Here is an 18,654-nt window from a genome sequence, read left to right on the forward strand (position 1 = left end):
GCCAATCATTGCAGTTAACCTGGTGCTGAAGATGGTTTAGCTGCACTCATTGCTAACATTCCTTATAACAATGGGTAGCTTTGATAGTGTAGACGTGGGTTTGGTGAAATCCAAGTTAACACAATTTCCATTGTAAAAGCATCAAAGGCTGACTATTATCAGCGTTTGGATTTAAGGTTTATTAATAGTCACGCCTAATCCTTTCCATATGTTGCTGAAGACTTTTACAAGGTTATACAGTAAAGGAGGAAGATGTATTTGAGCTACTCATCTTTGAGTACAACACAAGTGCATTAGCAGTGCTTTATAAATAACAGATACAGTACCAAGTGCGTGCTAGGTATTAACAGACCAGAAAGATGACGATCATTATCATAGAAAATCCCAAAGGGACATGTCTCCTTGCAGATTGAGTACCACTTGGATTGACCTCTGCCTAGGTCCTTAAGGTGGCATGGCGGGATATTCAGTTTATGTCCAACGTTGACAACCATAGTGCCACCAAAGCTTTTTTCAACCATGTGATTGTCAGCCATGTAATGACTCTGCAGACAAGATGACACTGCCCTCATCTTGTGGTCCACTGACATCCGGCTAATTTAAGGTTAGAATAGTGTTCCATAAAATGGAAGAAAAAGTAGTTTGCCCTGTGTTCATGTTATCTGAAAAGTTCCCATGCTCAGCTTGTTTACAGATCACTTCAAAAGAAGCAGTGTGTTTGCCCAAGCCAATCTTGTGACACAGACAAGTCCATAGGCATAGGATGTTTTTAATTTGTTGAATCAGTGTTTGCTGTAAGGAAGCACACAGCTACCCGCTGGTTTGCCAATAGTTAGCCCTGCTTTTCTGTGTAGCGTTTACAGATGAACAGATAGATATTCATTTGGAAGTGGGTATATTTCTTATATGAAGATTTTTTAAAGCCAATAGTCTCACGGCAAAGAGCAGATAAAGATTACTATTGCAGATACTGCTACTTCTAAATTAGAGACAAGACTGAAGAGCACATCCCCCATCCTGAATAGTCTGCGAAGTGACTTGCGCTCTCGGCACTATAAAATACTATACAGATGCCTGTGCACTGTGATATTTCATTTATTGACATTGGGTCCCCAGTGACAGAAAAGCCATGCAACTGTACAGAGGGATAGTTCTAGGTGGCCCTGTTTATTACAGATGAAACTTGACTGCATGTGCAGTCAGAATACTATAAAATAAAGCTGTTCTTTTTACAGAAATCATTCCCCTTTCCTGTTCCACAGTAAATATTTAAGAGAGCCATTTACATTACTCAGTCACTCCTTGGCTTCACTTATTTACATATAACAGAGCCAGAAGGGAAATGGCATTGTGTTTTACTCAGTAATACTGTAGGAAAAAATTAGTGAGGTACAGTAAATAGCTCACTATGAACTCGAACTGCTCACGGATGTGCAGTCTTCTCTAGATTGCCAAGGTGACAGAAAGAGGCTGGCTGAGCATCACTGGCAGTTCCAAACAGCATAAAATTGATGGGAATATGTTGAATCCTCCAGATTTACCCACTGCACAAACTGACTCAGTCCAGTTATTCACCACAAGACAGTGAAGAAACTCACATGTAACCTGGAGAAGCCACAAGAACACACGACAGAAAACAACTACTCTACACCTAATTATAGGTTGAAGAGATTTTGTTCAAATATGTGGGTGAGAAAGAGAAAGTGAGAAAAGCTACTGTCAGTTTTGGCTTTTTCTTTATCACTAGAAATGTCTCACAGAAAGTTCTGAGGTTAATTAGGCTACCTACAACAGTGGAAAAACCCAACACAAACACACACCACACACCCCTGGGAGCAGAATATTTCCCTAAAGGAAGGCAAGGCAGCACCATTGGCTCTTAGGGCTTGGCTACACTGGAGAGTTGCAGCGCTGGTGATGGGTTTACAGTGCTGCAACTTACCATCCACACTTGCAAGGCACATACAGTGCTGCATCTCCCTGGCTGCAGCGCTGGCTGTACTCCTGCTCTGCCTGGGGTATAACAATTGCAGCGCTGGTGATGCAGCGCTGCTCCGCCAGTGTGGCCACCAAAAGCGCTGTAATTGGCCTCTAGAGGTATTTGGAGGTATCCCAGAATGCCTGTTCAGCCACTCTGCTCACCAGTTCACAATCTACTGCCCCAGCCTCAGGTGACTCGCCCTTTAAATGCCCCGGGAATTTAAAAAATCCCCTTCCTGTTTGCTCAGCCAGGTGTGGAGTGCAATCAGTGAATCTTTCCAGGTGCCCATGCCTCCACACGCCAAACGAGCCCCAGCATGGAGCAATGGCGAGTTGCTGGACCTCATCAGTGTTTGGGGTGAGGAAGCTGTGCAGTCCCAGCTGCGCTCCAGCCGTAGGAATTACGATACTTATGGGCAGATACCAAGGGCCATGCTGGAAAGGGGCCATGACCGGGACGCGATGCAGTACAGGGTTAAAGTGAAGGCGCTGCGGAGTGCCTATTGCAAAGCCCGTGAGGGAAACTGCCACTCCGGCACTGCCCCCACGACCTGCCGTTTTTACAAGGAGCTGGACGCAATACTTGGGGGTGACCCCACTGCCAATCCGATGACCACGATGGACACTTCAGAGCGGGGGGGGGGGTGGAGAGAAGGAGGAAACCGAGACTGAGGGTACTGGGGTGGGGGGAGACACCCCGGAGTCCCAGGAGGCATGCAGCCAGGAGCTCTTCTCAAGCCAGGAGGAAGGCAGCCAGTCGCAGCAGCCAGTACTTGGTGAAGGACAAGCAGAGGAGCGGGTTACCAGTAAACGGCTTTTATTTTCAGGATGGAAATGTTTCGGGAGAGGAGAGGGGGTTAAGGCTGCATGCATGCATGCCTAGATGTGGAATAGCCTATTGATGTGGTCTATCACGTCGCGGTAATCAGCCTCGCTAATCTCTTCAAAAGTTTCAGCCAGAGCGTGGGCAATGCGCTTGCGCAAGTTTATAGGGAGAGCCACTGCGGTCCTTGTCCCAGTCAGACTAACGCGTCTGCACCACTGTGCCGCGAGGGGTGGGGGGACCATTGCTGCACACAGGCAAGCTGCATAGGGGCCAGGGCGGAATCCGCATTGCTGGAGAAGACCCTCCCGCTCTTCCCAGGTGACCCACAGCAATGAGGTATTTTCCAGGAGTAACTCCTGTGGAAAATGTTGGGAGACTGTTCACCGCAGGTGCTCCCTGCAGCACTTTGCTTTCCCCAACTCACAGTCCCCCTTATTCACCATTTCGTGGCTCCTGTGGGTTATGTGCACTCTGGTATGGGAAAAGTATGCTAAATAGAAGACTGTAAACTCCTTCACTGTGTGGGAATAACTGTCTGGGTGAGATTACAAACAATGCTTCCTCTGTTAACTGTTGCCATTCAAAAAGTGTCTTCGACTACTCGACTGCCCGTAACATCAACTACTGCTCAGAGGCTACAAAACCTCAGGCAGAAGCCGCGAAAAAGCAAAGACGACACGCTGAAAGCAGTTATGGATCACTCCGCCAGAGAAAGTAAAAAAACTGCAGGACTGGAGGGAAAGGGAAAGCAGGATCCGCCAGAGAAACGCAGCAGCTAAGAAGAAAAGCACAAAGCAGCTGATAAGCATCCTGGCGCGCCAAGCGGACTCTATCCAGTCACTTGTAGCCATGCAGGCAGAGCACTACCATGCCGGTCCCCACCCGTCCCAAAGCTCTTTCCCTTGTGCCCCAATGTCAGCTCCAAACCCCCTTCCCCAGCATCCAGGTTCTTACTACCACCAGCTGCCCCCAACACCTGTACGTTCACCAACCAGCCCTGAGAACTACGACCCTTACCCTCTGCACTCAAACCCCATCACCATGCAGTATTTTCATCCTGAAGTGCAGCAGTCATTGCACAGCACTTCAGACAGGACATATTCAAACCTGTGACTGTACAGTTCGCCACCCCACCTCCCTGCCCTTTTAGGTTCCCAAAATGTTGTGCGTCTGTCAAGAAAGTTATTTTCTTTTCAATAAATGAAATCTTGGCTTTGAAAATAGTCTTTATTATTGCAGAAAGTGAAAGATACCATAGCCCAGGTAAGAAACAGGCACTGCAAATCATTTTAGGAAAAACAGATTCCTAACATTGTAACCACTGCACTTCACTCCCGTGCAAGGCACTAAACATTACTGTTGATTTTCAGCCTCAAATTCCTCCCTCAAGGCATCCCTAATCCTTATAGCCCTGTGCTGGGCCTCTCTAGTAGCCCTGCTCTCTGGCTGTGCAAATTCAGCATCCAGGTGTTGAACCTCGGAGGTCCATTCCTCACTGAATGTTTCATCCTTCCCTTCACAAATATTATGGAGGGTACAGCATGCGGATATAACTGCAGGGATGCTGCTTTCCCCCAAGTCTAGCTGCCCATACAGAGATCTCCAGCGCCCTTTTAAACAGCCAAAAGCACACTCCACAGTCATTCGGCTCCAGCTCAGCCTGTAGTTGAACCGTTCCTTGCTCCTGTCGAGCTTCCCTGTATACGGCTTCATGAGCCAAGGCATTAACGGGTAAGCGGGGTCTCCAAGGATCACAATGGGCATTTCAACGTCCCCTACTGTGATCTTCCAGTCTGGGAAAAAAGTCCCGGCCTGCATCTTCCTGAACAGGCCACTGCTCCGAAAGATGCGTGCATCATGCACCTTTCCAGGCCAGCCTGTGTTAATGTCAATGAAATGCCCACGGTGATCCACAAGCACCTGAAGAACCATAGAGAAATGCCCCTTCCGATTAATGTACTTGGATGCTAGGTGGGGTGGTGCTAAAATAGGAACATGCGTCCCATCTATCGCCCCTCCACAGTTAGGGAAACCCATTTGTGCAAAGCCATCCGCAATGTCCTGCACGTTCCCCAGAGTCACGGTTCTTCTTAGCAGGATGCAATTAATGGCCCTGCAAACTTGCATCAACACAATTCCAACGGTCGACTTTCCCACTCCAAACTGGTTCGCAACCGATCGGTAGCTGTCTGGAGTTGCCAGCTTCCAGACTGCAATAGCCAACCGCTTCTCCACTGACAGGGCAGCTCTCAATCTCGTGTCCTTGCACCGCAGGGTGGGGGCGAGCTCAGCACACAGTCCCATGAAAGTGGCTTTTCTCATCCAAAAGTTCTGCAGCCACTGCTCGTCATCCCAGACTTCCATGACGATGTGATCCCACCACTCAGTGCTTGTTTCCCAAGCCCAAAAGCGGCGTTCCACGGTGCGGTGCATTTCCGTGAATGCCACAAGCAATTTAGTGTCATACACGTCAGGCGACACGATATCATCATCGGACTCCTCACTGTCACTTTGGATCTTAAGAAATAGCTCAACTGCCAAACGTGATGTGCTGGCGAGACTCATCAGCAAAGTCCTCAGCAGCTCGGGTTCCATTTCCCACAGAAATTGCGCTGCACAGAAACCGTTGGGAGAGTCACAATGGCGCCAAACATGGACGGAAAAACAGTGACTGCTGGGATGTGAAGCGATGCATCACGGGGCATTGCGACAGGAAGCGGAATGACCTGCACCCTTCCGTCCCTTCCCACAACCCCCGGCGCCAAAGTGGGATGAGGTGCTCTGTGGGATAGCTGCCCATAATGCACCACTCCCAACAGCGCTGCAAATGCTGCAAATGTGGCCACACTGCAGCGCTGGTAGCTGTCAGTTTGGCCACACTGCAGCGCTTTCCCTACACAGCTGTAGGAAGACAGCTGTAACTCCCAGTGCTGTACAGCTGCAAGTGTAGCCATACCCTCAGACTGTTCACAGGATTTCAGTGTTGGTGGAAGGGGCCAGATTAGTATCTTCTGCAGACTAAAGGCCTCTACTTCTCAATAGATCAGACACAGAAGGAAAGCCTTTCCACTAATGTGTCTCAACCCTGATCTCTGGGTGTGCAATCTTTGAGCTCTCTGCTAGGAGCACTAGTTGTGATATAGATTGAAGCTAAACTCATTTTACACACACCACCAAGCAAGTTACAGCCTTTTCCATCACCTCCTTTCTTGGACTTTTGTTGTTTAATATCAGCATCAAACAGCCTTTTGTTTGACATCACTAACAGACGGACTTATCTTTGTACTGGGTTACTGATGTTTTGCCATCATAAAAGGTATCAACATAGTGGAGTTGTAAAAGTTGTAAAGCTGCAGGTGATTGGCCTGTTACACATCTGCATTAAGGAATCTTCCATGCCACAAGAGAGAACATGTGGATGCTTGTGTGTGTACTGAAAGAATACAGAGCAGGTACACAACCAGTATGCTGTAGATGCAGGGTGGATCTGTGGGGCAAGCAGTTTGTTTTGCCAAAGACTTACAGAAAGTGAAAAATTTTGTTTCTACAAGTCTCTTCACCTGGATTAAGGAACAGTGACTATCATGCAGAGGTACCTAACGTAAGTTTCTTATTGGGAGCACAAGCCACAGAATGAATATATCAAACTAGTTCAACTTCATATTCTGCTCTGTGAACATGAAATTGAACAAGCTCAATACTCTGGGCCTACTGAGTGCATGACGAACTCCTCTGAATGTGGCTAAGCGTGGAGCAAGTTCTGCTCTCAGTTATATTCATGCAGGCTGCACAGCTGTAGTGAGACCAGAACAAGACATGGCAGCTCATGGGAAAGCCATGTGTTTGAATGAAAACGACAGAGTCAACTAGACTTTTAAAGATTAAGTAAAAATAACACTGAGAGTCTCCTTTAATACACATCACCTTTTTGAAGACTCCTTTGTAAAAAAAAATTATATATTATATATAAATTGATAGGATTTCCAGGTGCCCTGCTGATATTTATAAAGGTCCAAACGTCTTTAGGCTCACGCTTGCTTCTTCAGGAGTATCAAGACAAGGCCTCTCTTCTAACCTCCTCTCCATGACCTGCAAAGAACACTTGGGAACTGAAGTACTACTTCTCCCACAGTCCCTGCCCAAACTCTCATTGCTCCACAGCCTGGAAAAAAGAAGGGGGCTCCCTGGCACCCAGATTTTATATCCCCCAGCATCGTAACAGTCTAAAGAACAAAGGGGGCTCTGTGACCCACCAAACTCTCATTACAACCCACCACCATAAAGATGTCTTGAAGAAAGTGTTTCCCAGCTCCTGCTGTTCCCCATCTCAGTGCAGGGATCCTATGAACAGGACACAGGCTCCCAGAGCTGAACTCCAGCTGCTACTGTGTTACTGGTAAATACTGGGGAAGAGAAGGCACAAGACAAGAAGTCAACAAATCAGAGTGAAACTGACTATGCATCAAGTAGAGACACAGATACACAGAAAAATGTTTTCCCTCTAATTTCAGTTTTAGCCATCTCTGCTCTAGTTACACAAGACTAGGGCAGAGGCAGCCTTTTCAGACAAATGTGACTTTCAAGTTTATTACATCTTAAACTACTCTTTGTTCCCACATGCACAGAGAGCTGGGAACTAATCATGTTCTGGAAAACAAGCCTCTTAGAAAATATTAAGGCGCAACACCACACTGGCAAAAGAAAGGCACCTGCCAGGCTCCTGGAAAGTAATTCTGGTCTGCAGGAACATGCAGAGAGATGGATGGGACTAATAAGTGACAAAGATGTAAGCAGCACCTGATGAGCACTGTACTCCAAACCTTTGTTGGAATATCACATGACCATGTCAGATTTATTTCTGGATTTAATTTGTTTCAGTTGAAAGATGCTTTAATGGAGAGCGAGCACTGTAATTTGGACTTTGTTTTTATACTGCAAGATCTGTATATGGGAAAATTCACATTTTAATCAGATTATGGGCTTTTGCCAGATGCACATAGGTCATGTGAGTGAACTGTTTTAATCACGGAGCTCAAATTATACGCTGCTCAGTCTCGGATTGTTTCCTAAGGAAGACTTCTTCAGAGACCTATAAGAAAGCTCCCTGAATGGAATACAGCAGCAGCAATTTACTCAATCCTATCAGTACTGGATTGGGGGGTATGAAACAGTGTTCACGTTGCACTCCCAGTTGGTACCCAGTCCGGGACAGGGAAACTAACGATCCAACCAGCAGACCAAATTTGGCAATGAATCCTGGTCACGTGCCATCTGAGGCATTTTGCACATATCCTAAGTAGTAGTACTGGATTATGCGACTAGCTGTTACATACAGATCAGTGTTGGCTAGATCAAATGCTAGTAAAAAAAAAGTCCAAAATATTTTAAAGTAAGAGTGGCTAGAATACCCAGTGCTAAGATGGAATGTATCTAGTTCTTACTGTCTTTCCTCAGCTCTCAACCTCCATTAGAAATCCTCCTGCCATCCCTGTTCACTACCTGCCTATTCTCATTTAAAGGGGCAATTAGTTTGCTAAGCCAGTCTTTGAACTAAAGTTAACTTCCTTCTAATTCCCCACAGATGGGCTATGTACTGGGCTGACTTAGGGAGAAGCTATTGCAGAGGGTCTTTAAAATGTCAATGGGTCTGGGGGCGAGGGGGTGTCTTCTGACTAGTCACCATCACCTTAACTGGCACCGTTTCCAAGGGCAATGGGCACGCACCATGCTTTAAACCTTCATCACACCTGGGATGATGCGTGTATTTGATTCTTCCTCAAGCTGATAAGATCTTTCCATTCCCAGAGGGATCTCTCCAATTTCCTTTTTCATCACATTGGGAAAGACTGAACTGTTTCTGGCTTACAGATAGACTTCTTGTCTCAGCTTTTTTATCTGCTCACTGGATAAAACCATTTCCCACATCCCTTGTGAAGTTACTTATGATTTTATCTTTGGGCTGAGGAAGAAATTTTCCACCAATGAGCACACACTTCATTGTAATATTGGTCTAATCAGCACTCATAACGTCAGCACTTCAGGACTGGCATTACAGCTTCAGTCAACATCCATGGAGGCTGAGGGTGAATGCCTAGGAGTGAACAGACTTCACCCTGCACTCTCCCTTTGCCTCCAGGGCTGGAATAGCAGACAGCGAGATGCACTGTACTGAGCCAGAGAATGGAATCCAGCTATTAGATCATCTAGCCCATCTCCCTACAAATAGAGGGCTCACTCTCTAGACACTGGAGGATTCTAGTGTTTTGCCCAGTCTAGCTTTTAAGAGTCACAAGTGATGGGGCAAGACTTGAAAAACTGACCAAACACCAACTAGACAGAGAGATCAGAAATATGGAGTGGGGTGTGAGAGAAATCCAGGCCTCACCTCCCCAAACTGCTGCGATTCCTACTAGTATGTTGCCCCTGGATCCTGCTTGGGGGCATCACCTTTTGTAACACCAATTTATGTAGTTGGGTCTCCGATAACTCCGAACCCCACTCCCTACAAGGAGTTTTTGGACTCTTCTCATTCCCTCAGAGCTTCCTAGCTGCTGCTAATAGAGGGAGGAGAGAAGGATGAGGTCACTGCTATTCACCCTTCCCAACCACTTTCTGGGGACAAGTACTCCATTCTGAGTAATTCCAGGGCCTGCCACTGCTGCTGCTTACCAGAGCTTCCCCAAAGACCAGCCACGTGAAGATAATGAGATTTTCACCAGTTTCACTGCCGCTCACAGCAAAACTGAGCAAAGTTCTCAAGTGCTGCTTGGTAAAACTGCATGCAGCTGTCCGGGCTAGACTGTCTGCAGATTCAGGAAGATGGTACTGCATCAGTTTACATGTGATTCAATTTTCAAAACTGTTCTTTGCAATCATAACGGCTAAAACCATGGGGGAGGGGGCAGAAGAAGAAAGATCAGACTCTGCAGAAGTTGATGAATTAGACCCTTGTGCTCATGAATGAACAATTCCTGCTTGCCATGTCAAGTGTGATTTTTTTCCCCAAGGGACATCATGAGGCTTCCAAAATTCCCCTTGGGAGATCCCTCCACAATTTAATCCATCTGACTGCCAGGAAAATGTTTCTGATCTTCAGCCCAAATTTCCTCTTACTTCCATCTAACGACTTCTAGTTACATCCCTGAGCATGCTAAGTGAGTCCTCTCTTTCCTTGAAGTTCACATCATGCCATTTCTCCCCATGCGTTCTGGAGGCCTTTACTGACATGGACAAGGCCCTTAATGAACTCTGTCAAGTTCATTTAAGAAGAAAGCACAGCTCTCAGCCAACCCAACTGCAAAATCTTCCATCAATGGTAGCAGTGATGGGTGCTGTTGCAGCGAGTCTCCAAAGCTTTAACCGCCACGTCAACCAGCGTTTGTGTACACCAGCTACAACGATGGGAAATGTAGGAAAACTTTTAGTGTAGAAACAGAGGGTGAGCAAAGGAGAAGTTCTATTTGGGAGGAATCCATCCCAAAATATGCCTGGAAGCAAAGGAACAGTGTTCCCATTCACAGGAATGCAAGTTCTCAAAACACATACCCACCCTGCTACATCACTCACTGCCCTGCCCTCAGGATTTCAGTGTGGTCCTTATGGTGACAGTGTGCCATAACCATGCTTTTGGGAATACACCTCTACCCTGATATAACGTGACCCAATATAAAACGAATTTGGATATAACGTGGTAAAGCAGTGCTCTGGGGGCGGGGCTGCACGCTCCAGTGGATCAAAGCAAGTTGGATAAAATGCAGTTTCACCTATAACACGGTAAGATTTTTTGGTTCCCGAGGACAGCGTTATATTGAGGCAGAGGTGTATTTCACAGAAGAATGCATGAAGTCAGGCTTAGGTTAAACTTTCTTTTGACAATCTTTTTAAAAAGCTGCCATGTGCTGCCCATCTACCCCAATTCCCTGTTCCATATTTTAACAATCAGCACAGGGCAGGGATCTGTCTATAGCTAGTCATGTGGCACACTTGGAACACTATGTAAGTAAAGAGTAAACAGTTTTTCAAATGAAAACACTGACAACATTATTCTTTGCCCTATATCTGCCTGGTGCTAGTCAAAGGAGTCAAGATTTCCTACGGCTTTAGTTCAGCCAGTGTGCTTTTTTAGGAGAAGGAAAAAATTATGCATTCATTGTTTTGTTTTAAGTCAGCAGCTGAGCCAGAGCATCCACAGACTCCTTGCTGCACCCTAAGCATCACAATAACATTCTGCCGTCCTCCGACACTCTTAGAAAACCAAAATTACTTAAAAAAAAAGTGATTTTTTTGTTGCTTTGTGAAAAAGCGTTTTCTTTTTTCTACTCAGCATCAAAAACCATAAAGCCTGCTGCCTTTACCGCATCTTGCTAAACAAGCATCATACTGTGCTCCAGCAAAGGGAGCCTCGAAACTCTCTGATCTACTTTTCTAGAGCTCTCTCGAAGCAAGCCACATGCAGGTGTTCCCTCTACTATCTAGCAGTACTGACCAACTGAAGCAGAAAGTGCAGAGCCCGGCTGGGATTCTCCAGAAGTGTGGCTACCACCACCTCTTATAATATTTGGCTCATTAAACACTGCCAAACCCATTATATGGCATCTTCACCAATTTCTGTAGCAGATTATTTAAGTTCTACTGCCTCTAAAAACCCTAAAGAAAAATCAGATCATTGTGTTGTGACAATCAAAATTTGGCTGGCTCAGTTAAATACTACGAATAAACTCAGTGTTCAGAGCCACAGATATTCAGCATCTCTCTGAATGAGACCCACAACGGGACTTGTAGTCCACTTAATTTGTAATAGTTGCACCATGGTCATATGCAAAACTGAACCTAAAAATTGTAAAGTTATAATGAACTGTAAGTTAGCAAGCAAGGACAGATGCACAGGGGTTTGCCTAGCAATGTGTTTCTGATTTTGTCAGTTTGAGATTCTCAAATTCCTTTAATATTATCAGTAATAGCCAGGTCAACTCATGAGCTTGTTTCCAGCCTTATAATCACTTTCAAGCAGCCTTGAGTCTGCTTTTTGATCTTGCTTTGGATAAGATGAACTGATAACATGATAGAAATATTTTCCTGTGACTGGAAAAGGTTCTCACAGCTTGTAAGGGCTACATGGGGGAGGTCACACAAAGACCTGGAGTTACTGGAGAAAGCAGGGGGTTGGACTAGATGACCTCCTGAGGTCTCTTTAGTTCCAACCCTCATCTTCTAGAATTCTATGAAAGCAATGAAGACCAGGGATGCAAGAGGGGAGACCCCTCCCATCCCATTCTCTATAGGAATGAATATGAACATAATATCGTAGTTGGAGCACTTATTCAATCCTGTCCTTGTTCGAGCCAAAAGGACGTGCACTTTCCAGAGAAAGTTGTGGTTGGTGCACAGGACTGAGATCCCAGACTTGGTGTGTAATACCTGGGCAAGTCATTTAAAAGCCCGTGTCTCTACAAAATGAGGTTAACCATCCCCCTACTGTTCAGGGGTGTTGCAAGGATAAACTCAAAAATGCTCGTGTGGCTACTCAGATATTACAAGGCCAGGAGGGCTGAGAAAAGCCAACAAAACTCAGTGACAGACTTGTCTGTTCAGATGTCACCAGATTGGGGGGCTCTGCCTGTCAGTATTTGGTTGGGAGCAGAAGAGTAATTTTCCCCTGAGACCCAGCACACTGCTGATATTCCAGCACTCTGCTTTCAGGGGAGATGCCAGAGGAAGACTATTCGGTCCTATCTAGTCCATCTCACTGGGGACTAATGAAAGACTGTGCCATGTTCTCCAGGGCTTGGTCCCGTGTCGACAAGGCACCATCCCCTGATGTCCTACTGCTAAGCAAAGGGGCTCCAACCTCTCCCACCCCATTAGCTGATGCACTGCATTATTCTCTCTTCTCCTCCCAGGGGCAGACCAGACTGCCCCTTGCATTAGTACATGACCTTCCATGCACACAGCCCCACACCCAGAGCTGCAGGGGCTTGCCCACCACCCAGAGCGCCCAGCTCCAGGGGCTCCCCACCCCAAGCGGCCCCCTTCCCGACTCCTGAAGAGTGAGCACCAGGGCAAGTTCAGAGCAGTGCACCCCTCAGAGAGGAGCAGCCTCAGGCTCGCTTCTTTCCCGAGTGGGGTCGTATGCATGGTGGGGCTCTGCCCAGGAAACATTACTGGGGGGCGAGGGGGCTCATCCTGGACAGTACCATTAATGGTGTCCTGTGAGACAGCAGGGGGGAGGAGCACACAGCCCAGGCTGGACCATGACGGGCGCCCCCCGGGGACGGGAGGGAGAAGGGCGCCCAGCCCGGCCGGCTCCACGACGGGCGCCCCCCGGGGATGGGAGGGGGGAGGAGGGCGCTCAGCCCGGCCCAGCTCCACGATGGGCACCCCCGGGGACGGGGGGGGAAGGGCGCCCAGCCCGGCCGGCTCCACGACGGGCGCCCCCCGGGGACGGGGGGGGGGAAGGGCGCCCAGCCCGGCCGGCTCCACGACGGGCGCCCCCCGGGGACGGGGGGGGGGAAGGGCGCCCAGCCCGGCCGGCTCCACGACGGGCGCCCCCCGGGGACGGGGGGGGGAAGGGCGCCCAGCCCGGCCGGCTCCACGACGGGCGCCCCCCGGGGACGGGGGGGGAAGGGCGCCCAGCCCGGCCGGCTCCACGACGGGCGCCCCCCGGGGACGGGGGGGGGGAAGGGCGCCCAGCCCGGCCGGCTCCACGACGGGCGCCCCCCGGGGACGGGGGGGGGGGAAGGGCGCCCAGCCCGGCCGGCTCCACGACGGGCGCCCGACGGGGACGGGGCGCTCAGCCCGGCCGGCTCCACGACGGGCGCCCCCCGGGGACGGGGGGGGGAGGGCGCCCAGCCCGGCCGGCTCCACGACGGGCGCCTCCATAGGGAAAGACTCAGCCTCCCACCCCCGGGGTCCGCCGCCCATTCACCTGCTGCCGAGTCCGCTCCCCCCCATCCAGCCTCCGGGGTGACGGCTCCGGCCTCGGCGGCTGCCGCGCTCTCCGCATCATCCGGCAGCTCCAGCTCCATGGCCGCCGAGAGGAGGCAGGCTGGGCAGGCCCCGGCAGCGCCGCCGCGCTCGCTCCCCCGGCTCCAGCCGACAGCAGCAGCGAGGCGGGCGCTGAGGAGACTGGGGAGCGCTCCGGGCCGCGCGGACCATAGAGCCGGGAGCGGCGGCTAGAAGCGCCCCTGGGGGCGCTGGAGGCGGAAGAAGATCATAGAGACCGCAGGAAGCGGAGGTAGAGGGGCCCCAGGCGCGGAAATGAACCGCCCATTGGGCTAGGCGGGCACATAGGGCCTGTGCGGCGCGGAGGTCAGAGGCTATAGAGCGGCGCTCTAGTGGCTAGACCGCCGCTGCAATCGGAAGCCGCGGATTGGCAGTTAGAACACACGTGCACCTGTTCCCTCCCACGGGGGACCGGAACCTCCTCTCTATGGCTGGGGCGCGGCCGGCGGCCCCTCCCAGGGTGTCCTCAGAGAGGGGTGAGCGGCTCCAGCCCCGCACGGCTGGGGGGCGGGGCCTGCCTGTCACCATGGCAACACGGCCCAGCCTGCCGCTGGAGGCTGTCATTGGCGGGGCGGCCGTGCCGGCTTCACTGAGCCTCGCCCTCTGCCCTGCCGTGGGGGAGGGGCCGCCACACGCTCCCCCCTCCCTGCGCCGACGCGGCCGGCACCGCGGCGCCATCGGACCGTCCCGGGACGGAACGTGACACGGCCCCCGCCGGCCCCACGGCCCCGGGCCGGGCCGGAACGCGACACGGCCCCCGCCGGCCCCACGGCCCCGGGCCGGGCCGGAACGCGACACGGCCCCCGCCGGCCCCGGGACGGGACGTGACACGGCCCCCGCCGGCCCCACGGCCCCGGGACGGAACGTGACACGGCCCCCGCCGGCCCCAGAGCCCCGGGACGGGACGTGACACGGCCCCCCGCGGCCCCGCGGCCCCGGGCCGGAACGTGACACGGCCCCCCACGGCCCCGCGGCCCCGGGCTGGAACGTGACAAGGCCCCCGGCGGACCCACGGCCCCGGGCCGGGACGTGACACGGCCCCCGACAGCCCCGGGACGGAACGTGACAAGGCCCCCGACAGCCCCGGGACGGAACGTGACACGGCCCCCGACGGCCTCGCGGCCCCGGGCCAGGATGGAACGTGACACGGCCCCCGACAGCCCCACGGCCCCGGGCCGGGACGGAACGTGACATGGCCCCCGACGGCTCCATGGCCCCGGGCTGGGACGGAACATGGCATCGCCCCCGACAGCTCCATGGCCCCGGGCTGGGACGTGGCGGGACGGAACGTGACATTGCCCCCGATGACCCCATGGCCCTGGGCTGGGACGTGGGACGGAACGTGACATGGCCCCTATAGCGCCACGGCCCTGGGCTGGGACACAGCGGGATGGAACGTGGCATTGCCCCCAATGGCCCCATGGCCCTGGGCTGGGACGCGGCGGGACGGAACGTGGCATTGGCCCCATGGCCCTGTGCTGGGACGCAGCGGGACGGAATGTGGCATTGCCCTTGTGCCAGGTGTGGTAGAATGGGACATGGCATCCATGGCTTGAACCTGCAGCACCTGGATGCTTCGCACATTGGACTGCACGTTGCCTAACGCAATGAGCCCTGATCCTGGGGTCTCCCTTGATATTACTGTGATAATCTGATATTGACTAATAAATGTGTATCAGCAGCGCCTCTGTCACCCTCTCCTCTCCCTGGTGGAGTCAGTTGGTTTCTGCTGCTGTTCATGAGGTGTTTTAATTCAGCAGCAGAGGAGAAGAAAATCTTTTTAACTAGAGGGTCACGCTACGGTGTCTGTGCATGCCATGTCCATTGCACACCCCAGGGGTTCTCTGCATCCTTCCATTCCCCCCTCGAGCACCCTGTGTGTCACCCCCCCAGTCTCTTCTATTTCAGGGACTCCTTGCAATGCTCCCACCTTCTCCCTCATTCCAGCAGCTCTCTGTGCCCCTTCCTATTCCCCCTTCTCTCTATACCAGTGGCCCCTCTTTCTACCTCCCCCTTCCAGGGATTCTGTGTGCCCCCATTCCCATCTTTGCTCCATTGTCCCATCCCATGCCCCCCACCATTCTCCTTATTTTTGTTCTGTCTGGGAGAGAAGGCTTTCAAAGTGCCAACATTTTAAACCAAGCCAGAGAGGAGCTGAGGGATGTTGTTGTGCTGAAAGGCATTAATTTCTGCCATTAACTGGTTCTTTGATCTACAGACAAAGGTGGTAGAAGCAGACACTCTGCTAACCAGATGGCAGGGGCTCTGTGTGTGCCCCATTTCCCACTCCTCCCCTCCCCCCACTTTTCACCACCATAAACAGGTGTCTGACCATTGATGCCATTCCGTGACATTTTAGCATTAATTGAATGCAGCATTCAAAAGTTACCACATTACGGACACACTCAACAACACAGTTAAGTTACCGTATTACCAACCTACAGACGGAGCAATGCTGCCAAGTGGAGTATTAGACCTTGCTTTGCTTGTGCACAGATAGGGAAATGTAATTGTGAAATGAATGGGGACGAGGGGCAGTCAGGAGCTGGTGTGGAACCTGCAAGTATTTTACAGCATAGTTGAAATCTGACAGAACGAGGAGCAATGGTCTAAAGTCGCAGTGGGGGAGGTTTAGGTTGGATATTAGGGAAACCTTTTTCACTGGGAGGGTGGTTAAGCACTGGAATGGGTTCCCTAGGGAGGTGGTGGAATCTCCATCCTTAGAGGTTTTTAAGGTCAGGCTTGACAAAGCCCTGGCTGGGATGATTTAGTTGAGGTTGATCCTACTTTGAGCAGGGGGTGGGACTAGATGACCTCCTGAGGTCCCTTCCGACCCTGATATTCCATGAAATTGACTAGATTTGAAATTGATGCTCCCCCTTCCAGTTTAATCAGCAGCTCTGTGACCAAAACCCTTAGGTTCCAAAGTCCTTTTCTCTACACTCTTTAAAATTCAGCCCTGATATAAGTGAATGCAACTGCATTCCAGTCAATAGAAGTTTGTTCCCTCACATAAGGGCTGTACCGGGGTGAGGAAGTCATGAAAATGCCACTGTCAGGCTGGCTTGGTCAATCTAACTGATGACGTTAGGATGTTTGGTTTCTAAAGAGCCACTAACAGTCCCTTAGGAAGGCTTTGTTGTCTGAAAGGAGCTCTTCAAAAAAATTATCCCCAGGACACACTTTGGCCTTGGATTTAAAGGTGGGATGTCAGACTACATTCTAACGAACCCACTCTGAAAAGCTTAGTGTAGACAAGGCAGCAAAGACATTAACACGTTACACCGCTCGAAAGTCTAAGCTCCCACCCATTCGACCAGTTTATCGTGTTAAAACAGTGGTTCTCAACATTTCCAGGGCACTGTACCCCTTTCAGGAGTCTGATTTGTCTTGTGTACCCCAGGTTTCACCTCTCTTAAAAACTTGAAATTTGGCTTCAGCCCCATGTGAATTTCTGCCTGGGCCCCAGAAAATCTTATGAACTGATCTGCAGTTTGAGAACCACTGAATAGCATAAAGAGCACTATGAACATGTCAGTGTCTGTGGGAAATTTTAGTTGGTACTGACTTCACTAGTGCTTTTCATGTAGCCTGTTGTAAAACTGGGCAAATCTCTAGATGACTACCCCCGGAAGACCTCTGCGTATCCCCATGGTTACACATACCCCTGGTTGAAAAGCACTGTGTTAAAATGTAAACTGCCTTGCCTGTACTACACTTCTAATATGTTAGCTAGAACAGGTTGGGCACATTTTAATAATACGCTTTTAAATCCTAGTTTAGATTCTAGACCAGGGGTCCGCAACGTGGTGCCCGCGGCACCATGGCACCCGCCGGGGTGTCTAAGTGCGCCCATGGACTGGCTGGCAGACAAGCATCTGCCGAAATGGCGCCAACAAGCAGTGTCATCCAGCGGCATCGCCGCCGATGCCTCTGGATAATGCTGCTTGTTGGCGGTATTTCGGCGGCAATGCCTATTGACTTTGCTGCTTGTCGGCGGCTTTTCGGCGGATGCTTGTCCGCTGCCACAGTCCTCCGTGGCTTGTCGTCTGGCACCCCCAGACGAAAAGGTTGGGGACCACTGTTCTAGGTAAACCAAAGTGGCCTTCGGGCTACACCCTGCCCTCCTAGGGAACTGGATCAAAACAATATTCTTCCCCCCCTCCCTCTTATTCTTCACCCACAGGGGCCCAAGCTTTACACTCTGTTACCAGTTGTGGTTGGCGCATCTTCTTTTTCTCTCATGTAACAACCCCACCTAGTGGTTGAGTTCTCCTCTGCCCTGACCCAGGAGGATCTAGTAGTCCTGTGTTGTTACCATCATTTATTCAACCAAATACAGCATATGAGTCTCACCTTGGATGACAAAGCAGTTGCAGTTGAACATTATGAAATACATCACCCCTTCTCCTCTCAAGGGGAATACCTCTCGTGCATCACAGCCAGTCCCTGCTTGATCCCTGGAACAGCCCACCGAACTGGAGCCTCCAGTATGGCAGTGTGAGATGGGTGCATCCTGATTTTCATGGTATTTCGCAGAGGGCAGGGTTCAGGTTGTCTGGCTAAGCCCTTGGTGACTCTGGTTGGTTGCATGGGGGTGTATTGTAGAAGATGGTGTAGGTAGATCTATAGCTTTATATTACGTTGTTCTGGTGATTCTGACTCCAAAGGAAGAAGGGCAGTGTGAGCCCCTGCCCTCCCCCCTAAGGGACCCATGAGGGGGGCTCTGCTGCAGAGCTATGTGCCCACTTCCTCCCCAAGTACCACTCTGACATGACCTAGCTTCAGAGCAACAGAACTGTTACCTTGTGGGATGACTGTCCCACCCGCATTTCACAGTGTGTGGC

General features: G+C 50.8%; 2 protein-coding genes across 8 annotated transcripts in view; both read right to left on the minus strand.

The window, feature by feature from the left end:
- PIP5K1C (phosphatidylinositol-4-phosphate 5-kinase type 1 gamma) overlaps nt 1–13,853 on the minus strand; it is an 82,297-nt gene extending 68,444 nt beyond the window's left edge. For 2 of the 7 annotated variants that reach the window (XM_030540126.1, XM_030540124.1), the window contains exon 1: nt 13,731–13,773. Coding sequence is in view for 1 of the 7 variants with exons in the window: in XM_030540128.1 (XP_030395988.1) it covers nt 13,731–13,830 (100 nt within the window). In the remaining 6 variants the exon portion in view is untranslated. Of the gene's footprint in view, nt 1–13,730 lie in introns of all 7 variants that reach the window. The other 5 variants (XM_030540133.1, XM_030540132.1, XM_030540129.1 and 2 more) reach the window with 4 other exon arrangements.
- Nucleotides 13,854–14,367: 514 nt separating this feature from the next.
- On the minus strand, nt 14,368–15,608 carry LOC115638817 (collagen alpha-2(I) chain-like). Its single transcript, XM_030540811.1, has 2 exons — nt 15,281–15,608; nt 14,368–15,233 (listed from the first exon to the last, which is right to left on the minus strand). Exons 1-2 carry the CDS (start codon nt 15,354–15,356, stop codon nt 14,368–14,370), a joined length of 942 nt encoding a protein of 313 aa, XP_030396671.1. The 5' UTR covers nt 15,357–15,608.
- Nucleotides 15,609–18,654: the final 3,046 nt, after the last annotated feature.

Source organism: Gopherus evgoodei, chromosome 22 (assembly GCF_007399415.2).
Source record: "Gopherus evgoodei ecotype Sinaloan lineage chromosome 22, rGopEvg1_v1.p, whole genome shotgun sequence".
NCBI classification, from domain to species: domain Eukaryota; kingdom Metazoa; phylum Chordata; order Testudines; family Testudinidae; genus Gopherus; species Gopherus evgoodei.

What these genes read in the sequence shown, in the direction of transcription:
- LOC115638817 (XM_030540811.1), bottom strand. Translation starts at nt 15,356, where the DNA reads ATGGATGCCATGTCCCATTCTACCACACCTGGCACAAGGGCAATGCCA. An exon ending in CCCGCTGCGTCCCAGCACAG is followed by an intron (nt 15,234 to 15,280) that starts GGCCATGGGGCC and finishes GTCCCAGCCCAG; the next exon opens with GGCCATGGGGCCATTGGGGG.